The 26,814-nt window shown below is 41.2% G+C and overlaps 1 protein-coding gene across 4 annotated transcripts in view; it reads right to left on the minus strand.

The window, feature by feature from the left end:
• Positions 1-255: 255 nt before the first annotated feature.
• The window catches only part of LOC131668403 (protein white), a 625,545-nt gene continuing 598,986 nt past the window's right edge, over positions 256-26,814 (minus strand). For all 4 annotated transcript variants that reach the window (XR_009302267.1, XM_058942531.1, XM_058942521.1 and 1 more), the window contains 2 exons: positions 509-680; positions 256-392 (listed from right to left, as the gene is read on the minus strand). Coding sequence is in view for 3 of the 4 variants with exons in the window: in XM_058942531.1 (XP_058798514.1) it covers positions 288-392; positions 509-680 (277 nt within the window). In the remaining variant the exon portion in view is untranslated. The remainder of the gene's footprint in view (positions 393-508; positions 681-26,814) is intronic.

A 26,814-nucleotide genomic window follows, 5' to 3' on the forward strand; every position in this document is an offset into this window, starting at 1 on the left:
CTGGGTATAGTGTTTTATCGCTATGTTCTTGGCCTTGGCGCGACACGAATGAGACTCCCGAAAGCGCAATTCTAATCAGACATATCATAACAAAGAAAATAAAATGGTCCGTCACGTAACAATCTGTAATCAACTATAAGTTATGAGTATATGCTTAGGATAATAATATCAAGTGGTAAAACATAAAATTTGAAGTGTTTTGGATCTACTTATAGTATTATAGAAAAAATCTAATAGTATCATGAATATTTATTATTTATTTAATGTTTTACACAAGATAATTATTTTTATATGTTTTTTCTCCAAGTTTTTACAATAAGTGCTATTAACGCTGCAATGCGAAATAAAATGATTAAGGTAACTAGTGCCCAAATATCTATCCAAAAATATTCCTGTAATGAAAAAATTAGATTTACTAACAATTTTATTTTATTGTTTAATAACAATGTAATATATCTAAAAATGAATTTTAAGACTTTTAAATGCCTTCTTTCATATTCTGATTTACCTTATTGAAATTTAACGTCTGTAGAACCATCAGTCCAGATTTCGGACAAGTTGTATTACTTTTCGTACAAGCAATGTTATCAACATCGATCCACTGATTAATTAACAGAGCTTCATTACCATATTTGAACCATGACAAATAGGAAAACCACTTGAAATATACTGGGACAGAACTGAAAAACATAATCATAAACTTAATTGAAAAAAATTAATTTATATTACCGTTGTACTCAGGGAAAACATAGTTTCATAGATTAAAATAAAAAATTTAATATTTAACTTAATTATGTATAAAAATAGAAAGTTCATTTATAGATAAAAATATCTATGACATTTTTTCTATTAACATAAAAATTTTAATTACATTAAAATTTTCTATAACTATAAGCTATTTTCAACTAAATATTGAAGATCCTTAGTGTAATGAAATGAATGGCTATATGTCAAGGTACACATTTATACTATAGAGCGACCATGGTAGAGAATAGAGAACGCAAATGAGAGAGAGAGGGAGAGGGAGGAAGAGAAAGAGATATATACCTCTTCACTTACTTTTTAGCATAATGTTAAAATTTATATGCAAATACACATTTACAGAAAAATATAATCTGCTATTTGGACATAAATCGCAAATAATGAAGATTTTAGAAGAAATCGCAGCTCTTTTTATTACAGCAAGACTAGAGTAAATTTGGCTTAAAACTAATAATGCCGTTAGAATACCTATACTTAAAAAGACATTGATGTCTAAGTTAAACCATTGGCTCCAACAATACACCCAAAGGCCTAAGCGCCTGGTTCAAAAAAAGTATTCATGTGTGGTCTGAAAGCTCACAAAACCAAATGTTTTGGCCCTTAAGAAATTATTCTGTAGAATGATTCTATTGGGAGTACAAATAGAAAATCGCCGTTTTTTCTAATAATTTGAGGTTTTATTGTAAAAAACTCGTTACAATCTCATTCTTCAAAATAATTTCCATCCTTAGTCACAACTTTTTCCCATCTTTCTGGCAGCTTCTGAATTCCTCTTCGAAAAAACTGTTCGTCTTTTGACGCGATCCGCGAATCGATCCAATTTTTGGTTTCTTCGTAAGAACGAAAGTGCTGTTCGGCCAGGTCATGCGTCATCAATCGGAACAAGTAGAAATTAGAAGGGACGATGTCAGGAGAGTACGGCGGGTGCGATAGGATGTGCCATTTCAAAGTTTCCAGGTATGTTTTCACGACCTTGGAAACATGTGGCCGAGCGTTGTCATGCAGAAATATGACCTTGTCGTGCCTTTCCGCGTACTTTGGGCGTTTTTCCTTTAACGCTCGACTCAAACGAATCAATTGCGTCCGATAGAGGGCTCCTGTGATGGTTTTGCGTGGTTGCAGGAGTTCATAGTAAATTACGCCAAGCTGGTCCCACCAAATACACAGCATCAGCTTCGAGCCATGAATGTTTGGTTTCGCTGTCGAAGTTGATGCATGGCCGGGAAGACCCCACGATTTTCTCCGCTTTGGGTTGTCATAGTGTATCCACTTTTCATCGCCGGTCACAATGCGATGCAAAAAACCCTTCCTTTTTTGCCGTTGGAGGAGTTGTTCGCATGTGACAAGACGCCGTTCGATGTCCCTCGGCTTCAGCTCGTACGGCACCCAACATCCCACTTTCTGGATCATTCCTAAGCATTTCAAGCGATGGGAAACGGCTTGTTGAGTTACGCCCAATAAATCCGCAAGTTCCTGTTGCGTTCTGCAAGAATCTTCATCCAGCAAAGCCTCCAATTTCACATCCTCGAACTTTTTTACGGGTCCAGGACGATCCTTGTCATCTACGTCATACTCGCCATTTCTAAACAATTGGAACCATTCCCGACACGTTCTTTCACTAATACAGTTGTTACCATAAGTTTCTACAATAATTCGACGCGCCTCAGCTGCATTTTTTCCCGAATGAAATGCCAAAAGCAACACTTCCCGCAAATGTCTCCTGTTCGGCTCGAATTTTGCCATTTTTGCGCACGAACAAAACAAAGCACAGTAAAAATAGACAAGCGAGGTGATGAAGAGTTGTTGACAAATGCCTCAGCTGGCTATGTAACGTTCCTGTTAACAATTTTTTACCGACGTGCAATACTGACGCCACCTATGGGAAAACGGCGGTTTTCTATTTGTACTCCCAATATAATGCTTATAGAGTGAGAAAAAAGCAAAAATAGATATAGTCATCATAGATAGTGTCGATTTTTTTCACATTAATTTTTAGTAAAATTTGTAAACTTTTTTTGTACTATTTCATTCATATTGATAGCATAAAACTATCATACATTATAATATTTTTATAAATTCACGTGCTAAATTTGAAAATAACATAATTTTTCGCATAATTACGTTTTCTGCTCCCTTTAAAAATTTCATGGAGGTAATTCTTCGGCATCAACACGTTTAATTTACATTTCATGCCGGTACAGATGTGTAACACAGAACATACGCGTTTAAGGAATTATTGTATTCATAATTCCCACGAGCCATACAATGGGCCCGTATCCGAGCGCCGTTTCACTAATTGCTTACAAGTGGAAAGTGCGGGAGGTTCTTTCGCTCTACTGCAATGGTGACGATGGGCCTCGTCACGAAGTTGGCGTAATGGATGATAACTCGGGAGGAAGAGAATGACGGACACACACAATAATTACTCTCAATAACCTTCATTATACTAATTTTATTACTCATTAATATTTACAACTATAAAGATACGGATTTACGCATCGTTCTCTATGACCGCGTGCCTTCGCTCGTGTGGAAGAACACACGGGAGCGTGGTACAATAAAGGTTGAGAGGAGTTCAAAGGAGGGTCTCGCCGTTCTCGCCGTGCTCGCGGATAATCGCGAGCACTTCACCGACGCGCCGAAGCCTTCAGGCAGGAACTGTGACTGGAACTACTGGCAGGTTGACGGCAAGCTGGATTGAAATCCTCAATGGCTTAGGCATTAATTGAAGTTTTCTCCTGGCCACTATCTGTTCAGCGTTGTCTCGATCCCTTGTCTCTCTTGGTTCGACGATTCATATTTTGTTACCGCACGCGCTCTCAGCCGTCACAAACGTTAGAAAATGTTACAAACACATTTTATTATGCAATTGAAAAAAAATTAAAATTTTCTATTCTTCTTCGTGAAGTCAAAAAGAAATAAAAGTAGTAATAAATGAGAAAATAAGTTAAAATTATTAATTGGTGAAAACAAATTGTAATAAGCTGTGTAAACCTAACGTCAATTTTAAATTCATAATTCAATTGATGATCTATGCAACTCATTAATCAGTTCATTATAAACATTATTAGGTTTATTGAAATCGTAAAATTTATAATGACTTTAAAAATATTTATGAAGGTCTAGTTTCATGTCATTATTAGATTTTTAGTTTAAAATTACTGTAGTTTTCATGTTATTAATTTTTTAAAAATCATTTTACCGAGAGAAAACATTAGTTGTTTCTTTTCTCGTTTATTACCACTCATTACGTAGTCAAGGGATAGTTAGTGTACGAGGTGTGTTTAAAAAGTAAGGTGACTTTTCAAATTTCACGGGCAACGTACTTTCGATTATCGATTTTTTTGTTTTGTTATGTTGGTACACTCTTCCCGAACATCTGTACCAAGTTTCAAGTGTATAGCATTTTTTGTTTGGTTGTGAGAGGCGTAAAGGTTATAAGTGTTTTGCGTGCTCGGCGATTTCTTGCTATGGAAAAATATGGATCAAAGGATTTGCATTAAATTTTGTGTAAAAAATAAAATAAAGTGCTCGGAAACACTTGAAATGTTGACGGTGGCATACAGTGACACTGTTCTGAGTAAAAAAAATGTTTACAAGTGGTATAAACTCTTCCAAGATGGCCGGAAAGATGCCAATGACGAGCCTCGCTCTGGACGCACAAGCACGTCAACAACTGATGAAAACGTTCAAGCAGTGAAGAAAATTGTTCTGGAAAATCGTCGAATCACTATCAGAGAAGTTGCTGAGGATGTTGGTATATCGCTTGGCTCGTGCCGTGAAATTTTTTCTAACGTTTAGGGCATGAGACGTGTGTCAGCGAAGTGTGTTCCGAAATTGCTAAATTTTGACCAAAAGAACCGTCGCATGAGCATCGCTGAAGAACTGTTGAACGACGTCAACGACGACCCAGATTTACTCAAAAGGGTCATAACTGGTGATGAATCATGGGTATATGGTTATGATATCGAAACCAAAGTCCAATCGTCTCAATGGAAGAGCCCAGATGAGCCAAGACAGAAAAAAGCACGCCAAGTTCGATCAAATGTCAAAGTTTTGCTTACTGTTTTCTTCGATTACCATGGCGTGGTACATCAGGAGTTCTTACCATACGGACGTACGGTCAATAAACAGTATCATCTTGAAGTTATGCGCCGTTTGCGAGAAGAAATACGAAGAAAACGCCTAGAATTGTGAAAAAACAACTCATGGCTTTTGCATCACGATAATGCCCCTGCTCACTCATCTTTGCTTGTGAGAGATTTTTTTGCCAAAAACAACACCACAATCATGCCTCAGCCACCATATTCACCGGATTTGGCCCCATGTGACTTTTTCTTGTTCCAAAAACTAAAGAGACCTATGAAAGGACGGAGATTTGCAACGATTGAAGAAATAAAGACTGCGTCGCTGGAAGAGCTCAAGGCTATACCGAAAAGTGCTTATGAGAAATGCTTTGAGGATTGGAAAATCCGTTGGCATAAGTGTATTGTATATGAGGGAGAGTACTTTGAAGGGCACAACATAAATATTGATAAATAAATAAATATTTTATCTTAAAAATACAAAGTCACCTTACTTTTTGAACACACCTCGTATGTGTGTTGTTCACACTTTTCCGCTTTGAGGATGACGTAGCGTAATCAAACATTAGCACCCCTCTCTTTGGGCGCCAATAGGTTGGCATAGCCCACTGTCTTTCACTCCTTCGCTTTCAAAGACATTGGAGATCCAGAAGTCAAGTTTGCTACGACATCCTTGACGCACACAGTGAGTCGGAAACTTTTTGATCTAAGGCGGCGACCTCCTCGAAAGGAGTACCAATCTTTTCACGGTTCAACGCTCAAGGAGAGCGGAACTAAAGGCTTGACCCTCGGATTAGGCGCGACGGGACTCTAGTTGCCCCAACGTCTACTACGTCGGAAGCACGCAGTATACAAATCTTACGAGATTTGGTTGACCTGGTACCACTACCCCGCAGAGGCCAGCCCAAATTGGGATGTCAGAAGAGAGACTCAGCCAGGACAGCCAGAGGAAGATTCCTAAGACGATCAACCAACTAAGCCTCCCCTCCTGGGCTCGCGTTCGAAAAACATCCCACCCTGCGTACCTGTATTAAGGGATTTCTCCCACGACTCACAGGTGCATCGCTTCGACGTACCGAGGCACGTCTTCCCATTTCGTTTCGGTCATACCCGCTCACGCTGGTGGGTATCCGTCATTCGAAAAAGTTGTTGTTACCCGGTTTTCGCCCCAAAATCAGATCTCGCTTTCTAAAGAATGATTTTTATGACTGGCTGATACTGGTATTTGCTCTTTCGATTTAGTGTTTTTGACTGTTATGTCAGGGCGGGGTCTTGTCTAGCCGACAAGGCGACTCTCCAGGCAGTTTTCAGTATTCTTGCCCGTCATGCCACGCATTCGGATCAAAACTCCGACGTTGGATTAAATGGGGTAATTCAAATTATCGAACTTCAGAGTTTAGTTTTGAAGTTGATGTTCAAAAATTATCGTTCGAATTTCAAGCTTTATGGGCTTATCTAAGTTCAAAAATTAGATTATCGTGCGAGTTTTTGTCCTTTGGTTAGGGACCTTGTAAGAGGCGGCGTCTTTCTATCATAGTTTGTAACTATTTTTCTGCGCTTTCTCTTTGTTATAGGTGCTCTTTCCCTGGGCTCTATGACTTTTCTAACAAAGTCTTCAAAGACTTTGTAGATATTCCTGCTAGATACTAGGGCTGTTTCCGGGCAAGACCATGTGTGGCCCTCCTCTTCAACGGCCTCTATTAATGGCTTTCTTAGTTCCCTTACATCTTCGCAGTTAAAGAGAATATGACTTTCGCTTTCTATTTCTCCACAACTACACAGTTGGTCTTCGCATAATCCTCTTTTGTGGAGGTATGACTTAAAAGCACCATGTCCAGTCATGAACTGTACTGTGTAATGATTGGAATTTAGCCACCTCTTCTTTAATCTGTCCTTGATTACTGGGAAATAGCAGTAGGTTCTCCTTTCATTTGTGGCTGACTGCCATCTCTCCTGCCATACCCTTTCGATTTCATAATTGATGAGTTGTATGGCTTTTGAAATTTTTAGTCTGCCCGATCGAAGTTCTTCCGATTTTATTCGGATGCCGTGCATTTTAATCGATTTCCCTTTTCTGACGCAGTACTTTGCAATTCTCGCGTCAAGCTCGAGAGCTATTGGTCGGGAGGCTGCAAGCACATGCGCCGCTTCATGAGAGATCGATTTGTAGGCTTTGAGTGTTTTGCAAAGAACTGATCGCTGCAGTCTTTCTAATGCAGATTGCTGTTTGATGTTGGTCCTTTGCCACCAGCCCGCAGCGGCATATGTAATGAGTGTTTTCCCAGCTATGGGAAGAAGACATACGAGTCTATATGATTTAATCTCGTTCTCGGGGTTTTCAACCCCTTTGAGCATCGTGATTAGCATTCCACTTTTCCATCTTCTGGGGAACACTCCGCATTTTAAGCAGGCGTTGAAAAGTCGCGTCAGTTCCTGGTGTAATGATTTAGCATTTACAAGCATTTCTGACGCTATTTTATCTTTGCCTGGTGATTTCCCTGCCTTGTTCGCTTTAACGGTCATTTCAACTTCCCTTGTTAGGAAAGGCGTTGCGTCGCCGGTTACTGGAAACTCCCGCATATCTCTGCGAATCTTTGCATGTGCACCGTTTTCGCAGCTTGGGTCGTCATCAGGCATTAGTCCTTCTAGTAGAGCCATGCTGGTTTCCTTCCAGTCTTTTGTGACTGAACCATTACGGTTAACCGTGCACATCGCTTTTGAGATTCTGACTTTATTGGATGCTCGTTTGTATGGATACGCCCAAGCATTTTTTTCGCTTTCAATGGTACAGAAATCTCGCCAGCTGTTGTTTTTCGCTCTTTTAATAGCCCTTGCATAATCGGAATTCATTTGTCGCAATTTTCCAAGTGATCTCTGGAGGGTTTTCCTTTGTTTTATATTCGGTCCTTCCTTGTTTTTCAGAGCAGCGATTTTTTGTTGTCTTTGTATCGCTCGCTTCTTACTTCGCAGATCAGGATTCCACCAGGGTTGAGAGCGCGTTCTTCTCATTTTTGATGGAATAGAGTCCTTTGCTGCCCTTATCAGAACCTCTTCAAATTTTGAAACATATGTTTCAATGTCTTCAGAGGTTTCTAAAGGGAGGTTGGATAGGTTCTCTTTCTCGAATTTACAAAGTCTCCCGAATTTCTCCCAATCAGCTTTTCTCATATTAAACCTTGGTTCTAATGTTTCTTCGGTTCGAATGAGTCTGGCTGGTTGTGAGGCAAAATCCAGTTCGATCACTATGGGCCTGTGGTCACTGGTAGTCCATTCTTTCACCGCCCAGCTACCCAAGAGGTTTGACAGATTTGACGTATGTAAAGTTACATCGATATCCGTCTCACCCCTCGTGCTACGGCACGTTGGAAGTTGCCCCCTCCTGTTGGCAACTATTAGCCCGTATTGGTCTATGAATTCTTCAATGACTATTCCATTCTTGTCCTGTGTGTTAGACCAGATCTTTGACTTGGCATTTGCATTCATTCTAACTAAGACTCTTTTGCCTTTCAATTGCTTCAGAGTCTCAGCTAGTTTATCAAGATAGGTCTTCCTGCTGTGGCTGAACTGGCAGTAGACGCTTATGAAATAAATTTCGCCAAATGCTCTGACTACTTGTGCGCAAACGCAGTGGGAGTCACACAGATTAGAAATCTTGGTAGCAGTGACCTTGTGCGGATTGTAGAGTATCGCAGCTTGAATCGTTTCGCCTTTTTCGGCTCCGTGAATGGCTGCGATACTGCCCATACCTGAAATCGCGTTATTCCAGTGATATGGTTCTTGCACCAGTGCCACCTGTATGTCAAGATTTCTGTCTGTCATGATTTCTTCCAGCTCATCGTTGGCTACTTGTCTTTTGTTGAGGTTCAATTGTATGATCCTCAGTTTCGTTGTACGTTCAGGGTTTGGTTGTGCGTTCAAGTTAAACCTCTTAACTGGTGGGCAATCGTCTTTGCTTTCGTCAAAATTGTTTGGTTGTGAAGGAAACTGAGTTGACGCCGGAGTATTAGAGCAGTGCTCTGATTTCTCAACGGTTGCCTCCTGCTTACGTTTCCTCGCCTTTTTATACCTAGAATGGTTGATCATATCGCTTTCGAGGTACAACGCAATGTCTAGTTATATATTTCCTCCTTTGGGATTCTGGAGTGTGGCTTTCGATTTTTAGTTCTGGCGTTAACGTGCGCGTTCAAATTAAGCGAGTGGCGTTCGATTGCCAGCAGTGAGTATGTTTGTGAGTGTTGATTTGAGCTTCATGCGTTACCTTATCGGATTTTTCCATGGTTTCCCATGGCTCTTATATTTACAATTAATTGATTGAGCTAGTTATTTTCTTAGCTTTCTAATCTGTTGTTAGATTATTTAATTATTTTCATTTTATTTCTTTTATTTGATTTGATTTGATTTGATTTAATAATTTTAAATCTATAATTTTAAATCTGTAATCTATAATTCTTTCTTATTTTTAAGTTTTAATATTGATTTTTAATTGGTAACTTTTCTTAATCCTATTCTTAATACTACTGCTTATATTACTGCTTAAATTATTATTATTGTTAACTGCTTAAGAATTAATTGATTATAATATAACTTCAAACTACTTACGAGTGTACAAGCGTGTTTATCTTTCACGCTGGGTTTGATATTAATCAAACCTCATTTTGGTCAGGGTTAGGTGTTTGACGAATTGCAACCAAAGTAGCATTTGAGTGAGCATGTCGGGTTTCCGCCTTTTCTATCGTCTTAGCCTGTGTTGACCATTAGCAGCACTGGATTTGATGGACATTTAGTGCATGGTTTTCGCTTTCAAAGAGAGCTGACAGCCACTAATTTCGCTTTCAAATGTAAAATTGTTTTAGCTATTAGGGCTTAAGCAATTCTTTAGCAGGAAGGATGCTGCCCTTCTGTGGAAATATTTTTCCTAAGGGTTTCGGCATCCGTAGTGCGTTCTAGTCATCGAGAGTTACTCGGCCCAATGGACTGTTCTCTCGCACAATGGTGTCGGGCCTTACTCCAGGAGCTCGAGGCAAAGAACTTTGGGTGGCTACTATGATCACGGCCGCGACTCTTTACCCACAGTAGTGGCACCTACCGATTGCCAGTCGATAGGGAGTAATTTGTTATCTACCCGAATTAAATTCGGATTGCCGGGACCATTGGTCCTCTGCAACTAGCTCCCGGAGCGGTCTCCCGTCCTCTAAGAGGACGCGCAGTACCACAATCCCGAGAGATTTCCCCTCAAGTAACTCCCGAATTTTGGCTTTTCTCGGCTCGAGTTGAGCTTTTGGGGTGTGGTAGACTCCGCGTTGAATGTTTGGGCGTTTACAGGCCGCACCTCACCACGTGTTGTCATGGTCCGTGTTTGTTTTGTTTGGCCGGTTGGCCATTTGCCCTAAGGGCAAGCGTTGTGTGTTTTGCCTACTGTTTCTTTACAGAGACAGCGTTTTCAGCCCCACCACGTGAAGGTACACACATCCGCACTTGTGATTGCAAGTCTTCGTTCAAATACACATTGCATTCACTTCGGGTCGGCTAGCATTAGCTGCTTGTCGAGGGCAATCGGTGACGCATTTTGTACTTCAGCATTTGCATTTGCATATGCCCGTACAGGTAAGAGAAGTTTACGACATCCTCTCCCAAAACAACAAGTTGTTTGTTTGAGAAGTCTCCATTCTCTGTTGAGGAAGACAATTACTGTCCGCCGCTTCGACAAAAGATTTTTGCACAAAGTGACCTGGCCAGCCGCGAGGCTCTCAAAAGTCATTTACAGCCAATATAACAAGAGTCGTTAATCATCACGAGGATCAGTCGATCCAGCAAGCATGTCCGCCAGGGCAGTACCGACTGGCACCCATATTGCTATCGCGGTAGGCACGCTGGTAGATGCGTGACAAAAGAAAGAGAGAGAGCGCTCGCGTTCGGCGTATTTATTCGACTCTCGAGCGAGCTTCGAGCAAGATGACGTGACCGGTATGACAAAGTGCTATCAATTTTGGTGTCGAACGAATGAAGAAAAGAACAATCCTAGGAGCTACAACTTAGTAGACGACAGGTACACCTAGGTCCCGCAGGACTTATCTTTCTCGATACCTCTTAGAGAGTATCCAACGCAATAGTACATTGTTTTTTCTGGCGTGTCGACGTGCCATGATCCACTCCATCGTGATCAAGAATCAACTAGAAAATTTAATCGCAAAAATAGTTGCCTTGAAGGACAAGGTATATGTGGATAAAATACCACAAGCCAAATCGCCGGTTTTAAAAGGGAAAATAATACACGTAGAGGCGTAACGTTCCAAGATACGTTCAAATGCTACTACTATACACGCTTACCTCAAAGCATGTCAACTACGGCTATCCAACAGCCCTCGGTGACCACGACCAGACTCCACAGAGAATGCTCCTTGCAAGAGAGGGTAGACAGCATCAACCTGGTAGGTTTGACAATAAGAAACGTTGATCGCACCGTCAGATGATGGAAGTTGAAGTTTTCAGAAGAAGACAACGCAAGCGTGGATACTTTCATAACGAGACACGACAACGTAAGGAGCAGCACAGGGCTCGTGAAAGAAGAGATGCTTTTATCAGTATCTGACCTGTTAAGGAATATATAGAAATTATTTGGTACCGGTGTGCAATAGAAGCAGAGATTAATACGGAAGGTTCAAAGTCGCTATCAGAGTCCTGAAGAACCAGTTACTGTTTACGTGACCAATATGATGGCACTGATACGACGGTTAAATTCACCTATGGCATACGAGTAACAGATGGACCTTCTTCACGCCAACCTCCTCATTAACATCCAGAGTCAAGTGCGATGAGTCGGTATCAACTCCATACGCGCGCTAAATAATTTGACTCAGCGGAGAATACGTTAAAAAAAGAAAGGTTTGAGAAAGGTAAAACATTGTGATAACAGATCCTTAATCTACATTTTATTCAGAGCTAGTATATCGCCCTTATAATGTAGAAAATAATAATTACGAGTATAACACAAAAGTTGAGTCCATGGTTCACGAGAAGCCAGAGATTGACGATCGGCTGGACAGAATGGAAAAGTTGTTAAAAAAAGTAACTGAAAAGATAGTCTATACGCCGACACAAGTGGAGTTAATCATAGGTACAACCCTAGCTAGTTATACCTAGCTACGATCAAAGAGGATAAAAAGAATATAAAGCCTGATGTAATGAAGCAAGTATTACTATTTCTGAAGAATCTCAGAGGGTATGAATTAGAACTTTGGCAAACGAAGTTCAACTTCCAAGGGCCGATTCAATAGATCAAAAGATACTCGCAAGAGAGATAGAGACCAAGCTACTCAAATGTATCCAGTGTGAATCACTGGGCTTAAGTAAAAGGTGCTGTCCCCAATTCAATAAGGGAAACGAGAGAAGGAGTGGTTTGATGGAGTTGACTCCACTCCTTCGTTCCTTATGGTAAACCCCGCAGATGTACGTAACATCGTCACGTACACGTGTTGAAAACGTGATAGCCAATGAGTCGGCGATTGCTCGTTGCGTAGCTCACGTGACCTCACTACCACAAAAAGTACTGATGGCAACAAACACGTTGAGAGATGGAAGTAAGGATCGCTTTTTAGTGCCTGCAATGCATATGTTAGTAATGTAATAATGAAGAGGGGAAAATTCGATGAAAATGGAGCCCAGAACCATGTTTCAGCCGAGGTGGTAGAGAGTATTGAGCCCATGCCTTCAGAGGCATTGGTAACGGCATGTACTTTATCGACTATAGGATTTCCGAAGGATCTCCGATGGTAGTGAATAGGTCGGTACTACACGATGATTCCGGTGCACGATCTCGTGAGAGCATGATATTAAGCGCTACGGTACGTTATGAACAAACCGACGAAACTTCAAAATTGGTTACAGAATATTCCTTAGAGTAGGCAACGCGTTGGTGGATCCGTACAAATAGGAGAGTTCATTCGATCTCTCTACGATCCAAGAACAACTACAGTAATGGGAAAAAATGCTCTATAGATGGCTTTAGCGTTAATATAAGACTAGCGTTAATATAATATCACCAACGCGTGTACGGTTGAGTTACCTAAATCTGCTAATTGTCAACCATGTTATGTTGCCAATCACTATGGGTGATACAACAATGCCGACAAATGTGGCCATACTCCCAACTCTCGTCGAGGAATGCATTTTATGAGTACGAGGGTGGTCCGATAAGTACTTAGCCTCACCGCCCGATGGCGCCACTCTCGCAAAAGAAATATTCTATCACGTAGTATAACCTTCTCGATGGTTACTGTCAAGATTTCAGCCGGATCGGAGTTGTAGTTTATTTTTGAGAGCGTGTGAAAGCAAGTGTGTCCGTTGATTTTTGAAAAATGAAAAAAGAGCAGTATCGGTCGGTGATTCGATTCTTGTTTTTGGAAGGGAAATCGCGCAGCGAAATCAAAAAGCGCTTGGATGCTGTGTACGGTGACTCTTCTCCTTCGATGGCGACCGTTAAAAATTGGTTTAACAAGTTTCAACGGGGTCGCACGTCGATTTTTAAAGAGCCCCGTCCAGGTGCTCCGAAAACGGCTACCACGGAGGATAACGTGACAAAAATTCACGATCTCGTATTGGCAGATCGACGATTGAAGGTGCGCGAGATAGCTAAGATCGTAGGCATCTCAAAAGACCGCGTGGGTCACGTCCTGCATGAAATTTTGGGCATGAGAAAGCTGTCGGCGCAATGGGTGCCGCGTTTGCTCACTCCGGACAACAAGAGCAACCGTGAGACAACTTCAGAGCAATGTCTGACGCTGTTTAAGCGCAATCCGAAGGAGTTTCTGCGTCGTTTCGTGACAGTCGACGAAACATGGATCCACTGGTATACACCAGAGACCAAGGAACAGTCGAAACAGTGGACTTTACCCGGCGAAAGTGCTCTGAAGAAGGCGAAGACTGCCCCATCGGCCGGAAAGGTGATGGCCACCGTTTTCTGGGATTCACAAGGTGTGATCTACATCGACTACCTGGAGAGGGGCAAAACGGTTACAGGGCTGTACTATGCCGAATTATTGGGCCGATTCAACGTCGAATTGCAGAAAAAACGGCCCCATTTGGCGAAGAAAAAAGTGCTCTTTTACCATAACAACGCACCGGCTCACACCTCCGCCGTCGCCATAACCAAATTGGTCGAATTAGTCTACGAACGGCTGCCCCATCCACCGTATTCTCCAGATTTAGCCCTGTGCGACTTCTTTTTGTTTCCAAATTTGAAAAAGTCTCTCGCCGGGCAGAAATTTGAGTCGAATGAGGAGGTAATCGCTGCCACGGAAGCCTACTTTTCAGACCTCGAGGAAACGTATTTTTCAGACGGGTTAAAGAAGTTGGAGCATCGCTGGGCCAAGTGTGTCGAACTAAAAGGAGCCTATGTTGAAAAATAAAACGCCACTTTTCCAAAATTTTCGTTTTTCTTTTGTAGGCTAAGTGCTTATCGGACCACCCTCGTAAATTTTATCAAGCAATTCAGAACGGTGTTAAATCTTGATGACGAAACGCTGTTGTTTAAGAAGTAGCAGACAAAAATGAAACTGGAGGTGGTCAGCTTTATGACTGGTCCCAAGTTAGCGACAGTGGAATTGGTCGAAGTAACAGTACCACAGATGATTAAATTTCAGAAAGCGATGAACAAAGCTTTATCCCAAACCCTTGTAGGAATTGGATGCGTATCAGGAATCGAACATAAGATTTGTGCAGGTGATGCTAAGCCGATCAATCAGCGTTACTATCCAGTATTGCACAGAATCAAGTAAGAGGGACATCGAATGATTAAGAAGATGTTGAACCAAGGAGTTAGTGAGCCCACCAACAGTGGTTTTTGAAACGTCGTGGTCATGATACGCAAGGAGGATGGCTCATGTCGGTATGGTATAGATTTTATAAAGGTCAGTAACGTCACCGAGGCGAACACGTCCTTCACCGTCCATACGGAATATATTAAGACGTTTGCGGAACATTTACACATATCAACGCTCAACTTTAGTAGCGCGTACCACCAGATACGGCTGAAACGTGAATCTCGAGCTATAATAGCGTTGACCGTGCAAGGGTTGGGGTATTTACAGGTTTTTTAAATGACTTTTTTTTGTCTATCGTATGAAAGTGTCATCTTTCAGCGGTTTTTAGATAACGGAATCGATCCCGAACTTGGTGAGAACCCTTTCGCCTACCTAAATGACATCATCGTAGTATCATTTGGATTTGAAAACACCTAAAACACTTCCAGATCGTCCTGAATAGATTAAGCTAGGCTAGACTCCCGATTAATCGGAATAAGATTGTTTTCTGCAAGTCAGAGGTTAAATACAGTTAAATACTCGGAGTTGTTGATTAACGAAGATGGAATCAGGTCAGATTCCGAGAACGTACGCTCTATTGTGGAATATCCACAACCAGGAAACGTCCGATGATTGAGGATATATTTAGGGGCTATCTCGTGGTGTCGTTTCTTCTTGGAGGATTTTGCTATGTGCGCTAAGCCGTTGACTAAACACACAAAACATAATTTGTATTCCAAATTTGAGTCCAGAACAAAATCAAGCTTTCGCCAAAATTAAAGAACTAATTATTTCAGCACTTTACCGCGGACTTTCGGAATCCGAAGGATAATTTATGCTGGAGACAGACGCTAGTGATACTGGGACAGAAGCCGTACTGATCCAAAAGGTGGGTAAAGATGCTAGGATCATCGAATACGCCAACGAAATCTTTAATTCAGCTGAACAAAATTATTTAGCTACAGAATGCAAGTGCTTTGCTGTCATCTTCGCTGTACAGAAGCTTCGCCTATATACAGAATCATATCACTTAAAGGTAACGATAGATAACAGAAGTTTGAAATGGTTATAAAATTTAGGAAATTCCTACAGGACGGTTACCTGGATGAGCATTGTAACTTCAAAATCACAATTTCGATATTTAATATTTAAAAGGAGCAGATAACATCTTGCCTGACGCGTCATCGCATGCATTTAAGTCTACGGAGGCTGAAATTGGCGAAATTGACCTAATCAGTGATAATGACGACGATTAGTACGAAAGAAAATATCGAGAAGTCGCCATAATCCAGGAGAATATCCTAATTAAGTAATATCTGTATAGTCATATCCTTCAAGGTACGGCCTTAGTTTCTTGATGGCATATATTATTGACAACAATTCTTTCTCTGTCACAGAGTAATTTCTTTCTGATCCGGTCAGTGTTCTGCTAATGTATGCTATTAGGTGTTCGCCGTCATAGAAGTTTTGAGTCAATACGGCACCAACTGCAAAATCGCTTGCGTCTGTCTGAACCGTAAATGGCCGGGCAAAGTCTGGTCTTGCTAATACTGGAGCTTCTGTTAATGCTCGTTTCAGCTTGTCAAATGCTTCTTGTTGGTCAGTTTTCCAGTTAAATACTGTATGTTTCTTTAGAAGTTTTTGTAACGGTATCTTTATTTCCGAACAATTCTTTATGAATCTCGAGTTCCATTCAACCATTCCCAGAAAGCTACGTAGTTTTACCGTTTTAGGCACTGGAAATTCTAGTACTGTTTTAGTCCGGTCTGAGTCAGGTCGTAGTCCTTCTTGGTCTAGCAGAAAACCTAAAAAGTTCAGACGAGTATAGCCGAATTCGCATTTCTTCGCATTTATCTGCAGTCCAGCTTCATTAATTCGGCGCAGTACTAACTCTAATTATTTTGTATGTTCATCGAAGGTCTAAGTTGCTATGATTATGTCATCAAGGTAGGGAAATACTTGAGGTACCCAGTCAGGACCAAATAATGCGTCAGCTAATCGTTGAAAGGTCGCTGGGGCATTGACGAGCCCGAATAGCATAACTATGAATTCCCACAATCCTTCATCTGGGCTTGCAAAAGCTGTATATTCGCAGCTGTTTTCATCTAGGGCTACTTGGAAGTAGGCTTGTTTAAGGTCAATTTTACTAATATATTTGGCGTGTCGTAATTTGTCCAGTATTGAATCCATGTTAGGTAGTGGATATGCATCTTTCCTTGTGATCTTATTTAAGTCGTGAAAATCAATACAAAATCTCCAGGAACCGTCAGGTTTTCTTATCATCACTGGTGCACTACGCCATGCACTTTTGGACAGTCAGATAATGCCCATTTCGTACATTTTCAGTATTTCAGTTCGTACTATCTTTTGTATTGCGGGTGACATTCGTCGTAATCCTTGTCTTATAGGTTGGTTATCACCTACATCTATTATGTGTTTTTCTATCGGTGTTATTCCTAATTTGTCAGTCATGGGTGGTATTAAACGATCTGTTATTTCTTTGATTCGTTTAGTTTGGTCAGGTGTGATTTCTATGAGGCCAGCGCATTCTGCATAGAAAGCTTTTCGTTGTGTCAGTTGTCTAGGTTGTAGGTGATGCCATTTACCATTATGTACTCTCCATTTTCTTTCTCGGAAGAGTATGAGTATATTCCATTGTGTCAGAAAGTCTAGACCTAAGATAATTGGCGGTCCAGGTAGATTTTTCATTGCCTTAAATCTGAATTTCTGTGTATGTCCGTCAAAATCAATTTGTAGGGGAAGTTCGCCTATAGTTTTTTCGGTTTTTCCCGTAATTCCTTGTATCGTAGTGGAACTAGGAATTAGTCTTTCTTTGAATCTGTCTGTTATTTCCGGTTCTACCAGTGAGAGTTCCGCTCCAGAGTCAACTAAAGCGTCATATGCTACATTACCAATAATAATTGGTATGAAACGCCTACTGTCTGAGCTTAATCCTCCTATCGATTGTGGGGGTGTGGTCAATATCACTGTCATGTTTTTGTCTTTATTCTCATCTACAGCTACCTGCTGTCGTTTATCAGGTCCATTAGCTGTTTGCAGGTCTGATTGTGAGGGTATTGTCACTCCTTCATCTTTTGTTTGCATTATCTCTTCATTGTCTAGAAATTTAACGGTTTTTAATATTCCTTTAGGCATTCCTGTATGCGTTCCTTTAGGTTGTATTTCAGGTATGACAGTATCTACTTTGTCTGGAACTTTTATTATTTGATCTGCTATTGCTGGGATCCGATGGTCAATATCGTTTGTTAATGTCATTTGTTCAGCTGGTGGAAATGCTAGGTTTTCCACCAACTGTTCACTGTTTTGCATCTCCCCATTCATGTCAAATAGTAACGTTTCTTGATTCTTAAAACGTTTTAGTAACTTACTGAGTGGTTCTTCATCGATCCAGGATAGTTCCTGTCCATTTATTGGAGTGGTGTATCTGTCGGTAAAGTTTTCATCTTCATTTGATGTCTGGTCATTTATCCCTTTATCATCACCTGATGATATTTCCTATATTGGGCAAGTATTTTCTTCCGAGTCTGTATTAATTTCTATGTGGGAGGCCATTTTCATGGCGATTTCCCCTGTGTGATCATGTTGGCCCATTATTAGGAATCAGTGGGAAGCAGTGGGCTCGTCTGCTCTCCACCTAGCGCGTTTCCCAACAATTCAGAGCGAATATGTTGGCAAAATTTGCAAAAGTCAAAGGGCGAACCTATATTATTACAAACTTAGCAGTGTGTCTGTCTTATTTTCGGTCCTGTTTTTGAGAATAAAGATTCTCGTTTTGGGCAGGATGCTGCATAAAGACCTGGTTGGTAACAGAAGAAACAAGGATTCTTTGGGCATTGTCGGTAGTTATGATCACCTTGGCAGCATTTGCATGGCTCTCTGTTTTGTCTGTCGGTCTAATTATCATTATTCATTGTATTATCTGTTTGATTGTTTTGAAATGGTATCAGTGAGGGCAAATTCCATCTTGTTTCCACGCCATTTGATGTTGGTACTTGTTGACCTTCACTGTAACCTTGTGTCTGTTGGTTCCGGTTATTCATTTTGCCATTGGTCTGATTGTTATTTGCTGTCTGTATTTTGTCTTGATTTGTCCATGTTCGTTCTTGTCTGACTGGTGGGAAGCCCAAGTATTGGCGAGGTCCTTGGTATTCTGCAATTTGTACCATCATGGGTGCAGCATATATATTTCCTTGCTTGGTCTGTTGTAGTATATTATTTTCTTTTGTTTTACCTGTATTGTCTTTTCCATTATTGTTTTGAGTGTTTTCACGTGTCATGTCAGGTTTTGTCTCAATTTTCTGTACGGCTGATGCTTTTGCTGTTTTTCTATTGGTTTTTGGTGCTGCAGCTGGAAAGTGTGTCTTGGTCGAAGGTGGATGGTATTGTTCATCCATTTCTTCCAAATCTTCTCATTTTCGGCCATAGTATGTCAAATCACTGAATCTCTCTATCCGTTTGTCAGACATGTATTTTCGGTATGTCGGAAGGAGTCCTCGTCTAGCGATTTTAATTTGTTGTCGCAAGGAAATAGAACGTTTAAAATGGCAAGCTATATATCGGAAGTCGTTCAGGTAGTCTGTTATTGATTAACCATCATTTTGTGTTCGCCGTCTGAGTTCTTCTTCAATGTCATTATCAGTCATTCGTCTGCCGTAGTGGTCTCGTAGGGCTCTTTTCAGGTCTCGCCACGAATAAATTTCCTTTGATATTCCCCGGTACCACGAATTAACTTCTTTGGAGAACACGGCTGTTATTTCTTATAACACGTCTTTTCTGGACTTCGATTTGGCTAATAAATTCTTCAGGCCCGTCTGTGCCATTAAATCTTATTTTACGGCTTTCTAGTAACTTAATGTTACGAAGGTCTCGTCGGGCTGTGTCATAGTCATGTTCTCTTAACCTGTGTGAACAATGCCTCGTTTGATATTCTGGTTCCGAAGATGAGGTCGAACTTTCGGTGTCAGAATAATATCTGGTCGGTTCTCGCCATTGTTTACGAGAATAGTGATAGCCTGTATGTTTATTTCTGTGTTTGGATTGCGATCGTGACCTTGATCAAGAGCGATAGTCTATTCGATGTTTCGAGCATCTGTTCCGTTGTTCAATGCCAGATTCGCTTTCCAATGAGTATCTTTTGTTTCTTCTATGTCGACGGATACGTCGTGATCGGATACGGTCTGAGTGGTCATGTCGTTGTGGCGCTCTAATGTAGCGACTGTCGTCGGATGTATTGTCTTCGCTGTACGAATCTGATTACTTATTTACACGTCTTCTTTTTTCTAATTGTTTATTTCGTATGTGATTATCCTTATCACTATGAGTTTCCCTTGATGAGCTGAAGGAACTAGACGGTCGGCGAGAATAACTTTTGTAAGGTTCTTTTACTTTTTCAATTCTTTTTAATTTATGTACTTCATTTATTCTGTCTGGTCGTACTATTTTCCGTTGTTGATTGTCGTCGGAAAATTCTTTTTCATCTGAATATTGTTTCTTATGTCGGACTGGTTGAGCTCTATTTATTTCTGCAGTGTCCTTTGAGGGTTTTGCAGTAAAAGTGTAATTTTTGTCTAAATTTGTTTTTATTGTATTGTTTGGTCTGGTCCTTTTTACAAGCTCATCTGGGGTTGCGAGGTTTGTCCTGGACGATTTCACTGTGGCAAAGTCTGGTCTGGATCCGTTCTGGTCGATATTTGACGGACCGTGTATTTCTCTGGTTACACCCTAGGTTACTCGCTCCTTGAGTAGTGGTTTCAAACGCCTGCGTGTTTTTCTTTCAATTTCTGATGGCGATTCAGAGTTGCTGTCGGACCAATTTGACTATCTAGTACGCATTTTGCGAGGTCTATTGTATGTCGGCGAACGTGGTGCCTGAGCACAGGAATAGTCATCATCTGATGTGATTTGTTTTATTTCCGTCTCTCTATTTATGGTCGTTTGTCTATTGGTATTGCTTGGTTCTGTTTTATTGATCTAATTCTATGTTAATGTTGAGAAGTTGTGTGGAGTTGTTTTGGTGGCGTAGCTTGTCGACGAACGATATCTACGTCGAGTGGTAGATCAATTAGTTGATTCGTGTCTGTTGTCTGTCACTCGTCTGTTTCTAACTCCTCGCCTGCTGTTGACGTTGCATCTGTCGTGTTTGTTTTTGGGGACTGGTTGGCAGTTTTGTTAGAGTTAGTTTCATGCTCTTTATTCCATAATATTCTAGCGAACGGTGGAAAACTGTCAATTCTTTGAATGCGGATCATCGATGGATTAGTTGAGAGTCTTTGTTCTCAAATCACCAATCTCAGTAGCTCTAATCGGTCTGTATTATCATCGTTCGATATTCGCCATCCTCCTTGGCGTAATTCATTACGAACTTCCTCCTACGTGTTGTCAGCTATTCTATTTGCTACATCTCGGGCTGTTTTGTTTTTCTTTCAAATGTGCAGCAGGTCAGCATTTGATAGTGGCGGTTTAATTGTTGCTCTGGCTGGAATGTCATCGTGAGTAACAACCATTTTTACCAACTTTGTTTATCTATTATCAATTTCTAAGCTAATTTCAAATTGTTGAATCAGTCAATATCAGTTTGGAAGTAGTCGAAATCCGATACCTTCCCAGAATCTGAACTATCAGAATCTGGTGCCAAATCCAAGCTATATACGAACCCTAAACGAACTTGAACCGTTGCAATTTGAAATAAGATTTCACGTCAGACTTCAAACTGTCAAAGTCTGTGGCAACGTATTCGTACTGTCTAAATCTGACCTGTCAGTACTTAAAACAGTCAAGTTCAATTCGTTGTGAGTCTGCAAGTTATAGTCAGGGTTTTGGAGTTTCGGACTTGACTCTCACGATTATGCAGGATCGGTCAGATCTTATGTACTATACTGATTTATTTCTGATAATATACTGGTTGTCTTCAATAATACTGTTATTCAAAAATACTAATTATTATCAGTAACTTGTACTGATGGTCAGACTTTATGTTGAAAATAATCTTATTAATTAAATAATTATTCCTATTTTCCAAAACATATAATTACATATACATGCATATAATAATTTATCACATATAATGTACATAAAATAATTATCAATATATAATAATAATAATGTATTAGGGTTATAAATAATTCGTAAATTTCCGGTCAGTAACTTATACGTGTAATCTAATGTCGGGCGCCACTTGTGGCGGGGAATTTCGGGGGTCTTACCCCAGGTTATTTAGGGCGCTAGACCGCCGTTTGACTAGGGCGATCGTCGGGTATAGGGCCTAAAGGTCGTCGCATATCCCGGTTTGCTTTCACGGCGACTGCGCAGGGTGGGCAAACGGGTGGGTACTCGCGATCTCCTCTACTCCAGGCCTCGGTGTCCAACAATTCGTTTCCTCTTTGTCTCCTTGCTTATGATATGCCGGCAGCTCAGATGATGACTCCTTATTACAGGTCGGAAGTCCGTTCGAATTTGCGCATATGTTACCTATCGTGGGAACCGAAAATATACGAATCAGTGTTACCCGATTATAACCGTTCGCGGCTGAAAATAATCAGCATGCAAATAAGGCAGGGTAACAAAAAGGAAACATTTTTACAAAGAACAATTAATCACTTTTATTGACTTATTTCATAATTCATATGCATGTAGTCTGATTAATTAAGGTCATTATGATTCTGCATAATTATACGTAATAGCAAGGACATGAAGTAATAGAAATACTAATATTCTCCCAGTCAGTCTTTGATTGATGAAAATAGCGGAATGGTCAGCGTGAATAATTTGATCACTGATTTTATTTGTCTAAGCCTAACATTCGCAATAAACTACTATTTTGGCGAAAGTTCAGCGCTAATAATTTAATCACGGATTTTCTTTGTCTGATCCTAACACTTGCAATAACTAATACTTTGGCGAAAGGTCAGCGCAAATAATTAAATCACGGATTCTTTTTGTCTGATACTAACACCAGCAATAGCTAATATTTTGGCGAAAGGTCAGCACAAATAATTAAATCACGGATTCTCTTTATCTGATCCTAACACTCACGTTCGATTCTACGAAATAGCGGAAAGGTCAGCGCGAATAATAGGATCACTGATTTTATTCGTCTGAGCCTACATTCGCAAAAACTACTATTGGCGAAAGGTCAGCGCGAATAACTTAATCACTGATTTTAATTCGTCTGATCCTAACACTAACGTTCAATTCTACGAAAAGGCGGAAAGGTCAGCGCGAATCAATAGGCACCGAAATCGACGGATCCACGCGTCGGGACGACTTACTGCACCAAGAAATCTACTCCCGTACTCGGTGATTATTGATAATGAGTGGCACTTTGCCTACTTACGGTTTTCCTGCTGAGATTCGGCGAACGAAATTAGCGTGGAAAAAGGTGTTAGCGCAATTAATCCTGCTTAACAAGAAGTATGCTAGCGCAATCAATCCTTCTGGCTAGAAGAACAGCGGTAAAATGGATGAGAATCGGCTTTTCGCGGTCAAAGATCGCTTTTCTTCTCCTCTTTCCGAGAAGAAATACTATTATTGGTTGGTATGCTAATTCGGATATCGGTAGCGCCCTCCGAATATTTCATCATTGGTCCGTATGTAAATTAGAACGATACAGCGCCCTCCTTGATTTTCCTACTTTCGTCGTTATTTACCCTCTCCCCCATTACGTTAGCTTGCATTAATTGATGGGAAAGATCTACCCCTACTCTTATTTATTTTTCTATGCGGACGGAAATCAAATTTTATTCTAATTCGCTTATTGGTCGTGACGTCACCAGCGAATTTCGTCAGAAGTTTGAATTCTGTCGGTTAATTGATCGATTAAATTTATCGGAGTATTTGTCGCTCGCTATTATAATAAAGATTATGTCGGTCGTATGCGAATTTTCATAATTCGGTATTTCTTTCATGTTTATTTTTAATTTTAATTTTAGTTAGTTACGAATAAATATATAATGTAAGTCATTTCAATTGTAGCGCCCCCATCTTCGCATTTACATAAAATTCTATTCATCATTTCATATAATCTGTCTCGCTCGCTCGTTCTTATTTAGTCTATCTCGCTCGCTCTGTCTCGCTCTGTCTAGCTCGCTCTCAGTCGGTCTCGCTCGCTCATGCTCAGTTTATCTCGGCGCTTCAAAATGGCCGCTCGCTCTCTCGCGTGTGTACCTCGTGTTCCCGTAACGGTCTTTGGAGCGCCGCCTGGGGCGCTCCCGTGTTGGTCAGTTGACGTGTTCTCGGGTGTTTGTGTGTGGTCATCGTTTTGAGTGTGTGTGGCGCTCAGGTTGTCGCCGATGGTGTTAGGCAGCCCGACACTGATGATTGCCGGCTGCCACTTCATCGGCGATTTTCTGCTCGCCCCATGTGTTTCAGTATTTCGTGAGTGTTGGTGTTAGTGCCTGGGAGTGTAACGGATCTGCATGTGTCATCAACGTGCATTTCCGTTGAATTTCCCAGTGAAGTTTCCCGTTTTTCTTTCTCTAGTCGGTATCACGTAGTCGTGAGTGAGTGTGTGCGTGCGCTCTCTTATTCCGTGATGCGCTTCTTTTTTTTTGAGTGTCCGTCGGATCGCGTTCGTCGAGCTTGTTCCCCAATATCTCTGGTTTTGTTGTTCGGGCATGAATAAGGTTAATTGTTGCTTTTAGGGCGCGTTTGTTTTCATTTTATGCAACTGGTTACGGGGCGGCAAGGGACTGGAATGGCTTTCCTGAGGTGTTGCAAATAATGCAACGCTCAGGAAAAGCCTTGTAATGTACCGCATTACAAGTGTATTTTTTATTGCGTTCAGTTAGACCGATTTGCCAGTAGCTGTTAGTTAAAGCTATGCTTGACACGAATGTTTTTTTCGTACACCTACTTAGAATTTCATCAATTGATGAAGGTGATTTATAATCGTCGTGGAGTTTTTCATTTAATTTTCTCATATCTAGGCAAAATCTTATTTCCTTATTTTTTTAGAATAACTACCATCGGATTAATATATATGCTTTTTGATGGTTGAGTAATACTCATTTGGAGCGTTTTATTTATTTCAACTTCCACTTTTTCTCTGTAATGAATAGGTATAAGATATGGGTTTGTAAAAAATAGTATATCATATTTCAGGTGTAATTTGTGAACATATGTCTTTGTTAAGCCAGATTTTTACGAAATTATAAACTTATATTTAATTATTATATTTGATAATTGTAATTTTTGTTCAAACGATAACTTATTACTAATTAAATTTTTTTCTCGATTTCGACCTTAGAAATATCAAACTCCGAGTCACATCATTTTTATATTCGAGATCTGTTTCAGAATGTAACAAGTAATGGACATTATCGCCGAAGTTTCATTCCTTAATATTCAGAGTCAAATAGATAGTGAGATTTCATTTATACAATTATTTACGAGGGTGATCTGATAAGTACTTAGCCTACAAAAGAAAAACGAAAATTTTGGAAAAGTGGCGTTTTATTTTTCAACATAGCATCCTTTTAGTTCGATACATTTCGCCCAACGATGCTCCAACTTCTTTAACCCGTCTGCAAAATACGTTTCCTCGAGGTCTGAAAAGTAGGCTTCCGTGGCAGCGATTACCTCCTCATTCGACTCAAATTTCTGCCCGGCGAGTGACTTTTTCAGTTTGGAAACAAAAAAAAGTCGCACGGAGCTAAATCTGGAGAATACGGTGGATGGGGCAGCAGTTCGTAGCCTAATTCGACTAATTTGGCGATGGCGACGGCGGAGGTGTGAGCCGGTGCGTTGTCATGGAGGAAGAGCACTTTTTTCTTCGCCAAATGGGGCCGTTTTTTCTGCAATTTGACGTCGAATCAGCCCAATAATTCGGCATAGTACAGCTCTGTGACCGTTTTGTCCCTTTCCAGGTAGTTGATGTAGATCACACCTTGTGAATTCCAGAAAACGGTGGCCATCACCTTTCCGGCCGATGGGGTAGTCTTCGCCTTCTTCGGAGCACTTTCGACGGGTAAAGTCCACTGTTTCGACTGTTCCTTGGTCTCTGGTGTATACCAGTGGATCCATGTTTCGTCAACTGTCACGAAATAACCCAATAACCCAACGACCTTCCAATACGGATGGGCCCTTGGATCAGCTAGGACCTTCTTAACCTGTATCCGGTACCAAGGGTCTTTAGTGTCTTGGCTGACGCTGAGAGAAGCTGTGGTGGCGATCTCGTCTTCGTCTGTCTCGTACATACGGGAAAGCGCATCCGGCACCACGTTATCTTTACCGCTCCGATGCACTATGTCGAAGTCGTAGGCTTGCAGACACAAGGACCAGCGACCTAACTTCCCGTTGGGGCTTCGCAAGTTTCGCAGTCATACCAGGCTGTGGTGGTCTGTCACCACTGGAAAATGGTAGCCCTCGATGTAAGATCGGAACTTCTCGATCGACCAAATTACAGCGAGGCACTCCCTCTCTGTTACTGACAGCCTTCGCTCGGGAGCAGTGAAAGCTCGACTCGCGAAACAGAGTACGCGGTCCACTCCCTCGACGTGTTGTAAAAGAACGCTGCCCAGCCCCGTATCGCTAGCATCGCATTCAACTATGAATGGAGCGGAGAAGTCGGGCCTTGAGAGCACTGGTGCAGAGGCCAGCAAAGTTTTCACCTGCTCAAAAGCTGTCTCCTGCTTCTCTGTCCACGTCTACTTGCAATCTTTGCGAGTGAGTGCGGTGAGCGGCTCGCTCAGGGAAGCGTAGCCCTCGAGGAATTTCCTGTACCAAGAAGTCATCCCTAGGAAACGTCTCAGTTGCTTCAGGTTTCTCGGCGCGGGGTACTCAAGGATCGGTTGGACTCGCTCTGGATCGGACCGACAACCATCGCGGTTCACCAATAAGCCGAGGTATCGCACTTCGGTCATGCAAATCTTCGACTTTTTCCGGTTTATCGTTAGGCCCGCCTCGTTTAGCCGCTTCACAATACACGTCAACCACTTAATGTGCTCCGAGAAGGTTTCCGTTGCGATGAGGAGGTCGTCCAAATACGCAAAAGCGTAGGGCTCCATTTCAGGTGTTATAATTTTGACAGCCAACATCTGGAATGTTGCGGGGCTCCCCGCTAGGCCATAGGGAATTCTATCAAACTCAAACAGACCGAGTCCTGGCACGGTAAACGCAGTGATTGGTATAGACCTCTCTGTAAGAGGAATCTG

This window comes from Phymastichus coffea, unplaced genomic scaffold, assembly GCF_024137745.1.
Source record: "Phymastichus coffea isolate CEN01 unplaced genomic scaffold, Cenicafe_Pcof_1.1 PCOF00006, whole genome shotgun sequence".
Classification (NCBI taxonomy): domain Eukaryota; kingdom Metazoa; phylum Arthropoda; class Insecta; order Hymenoptera; family Eulophidae; genus Phymastichus; species Phymastichus coffea.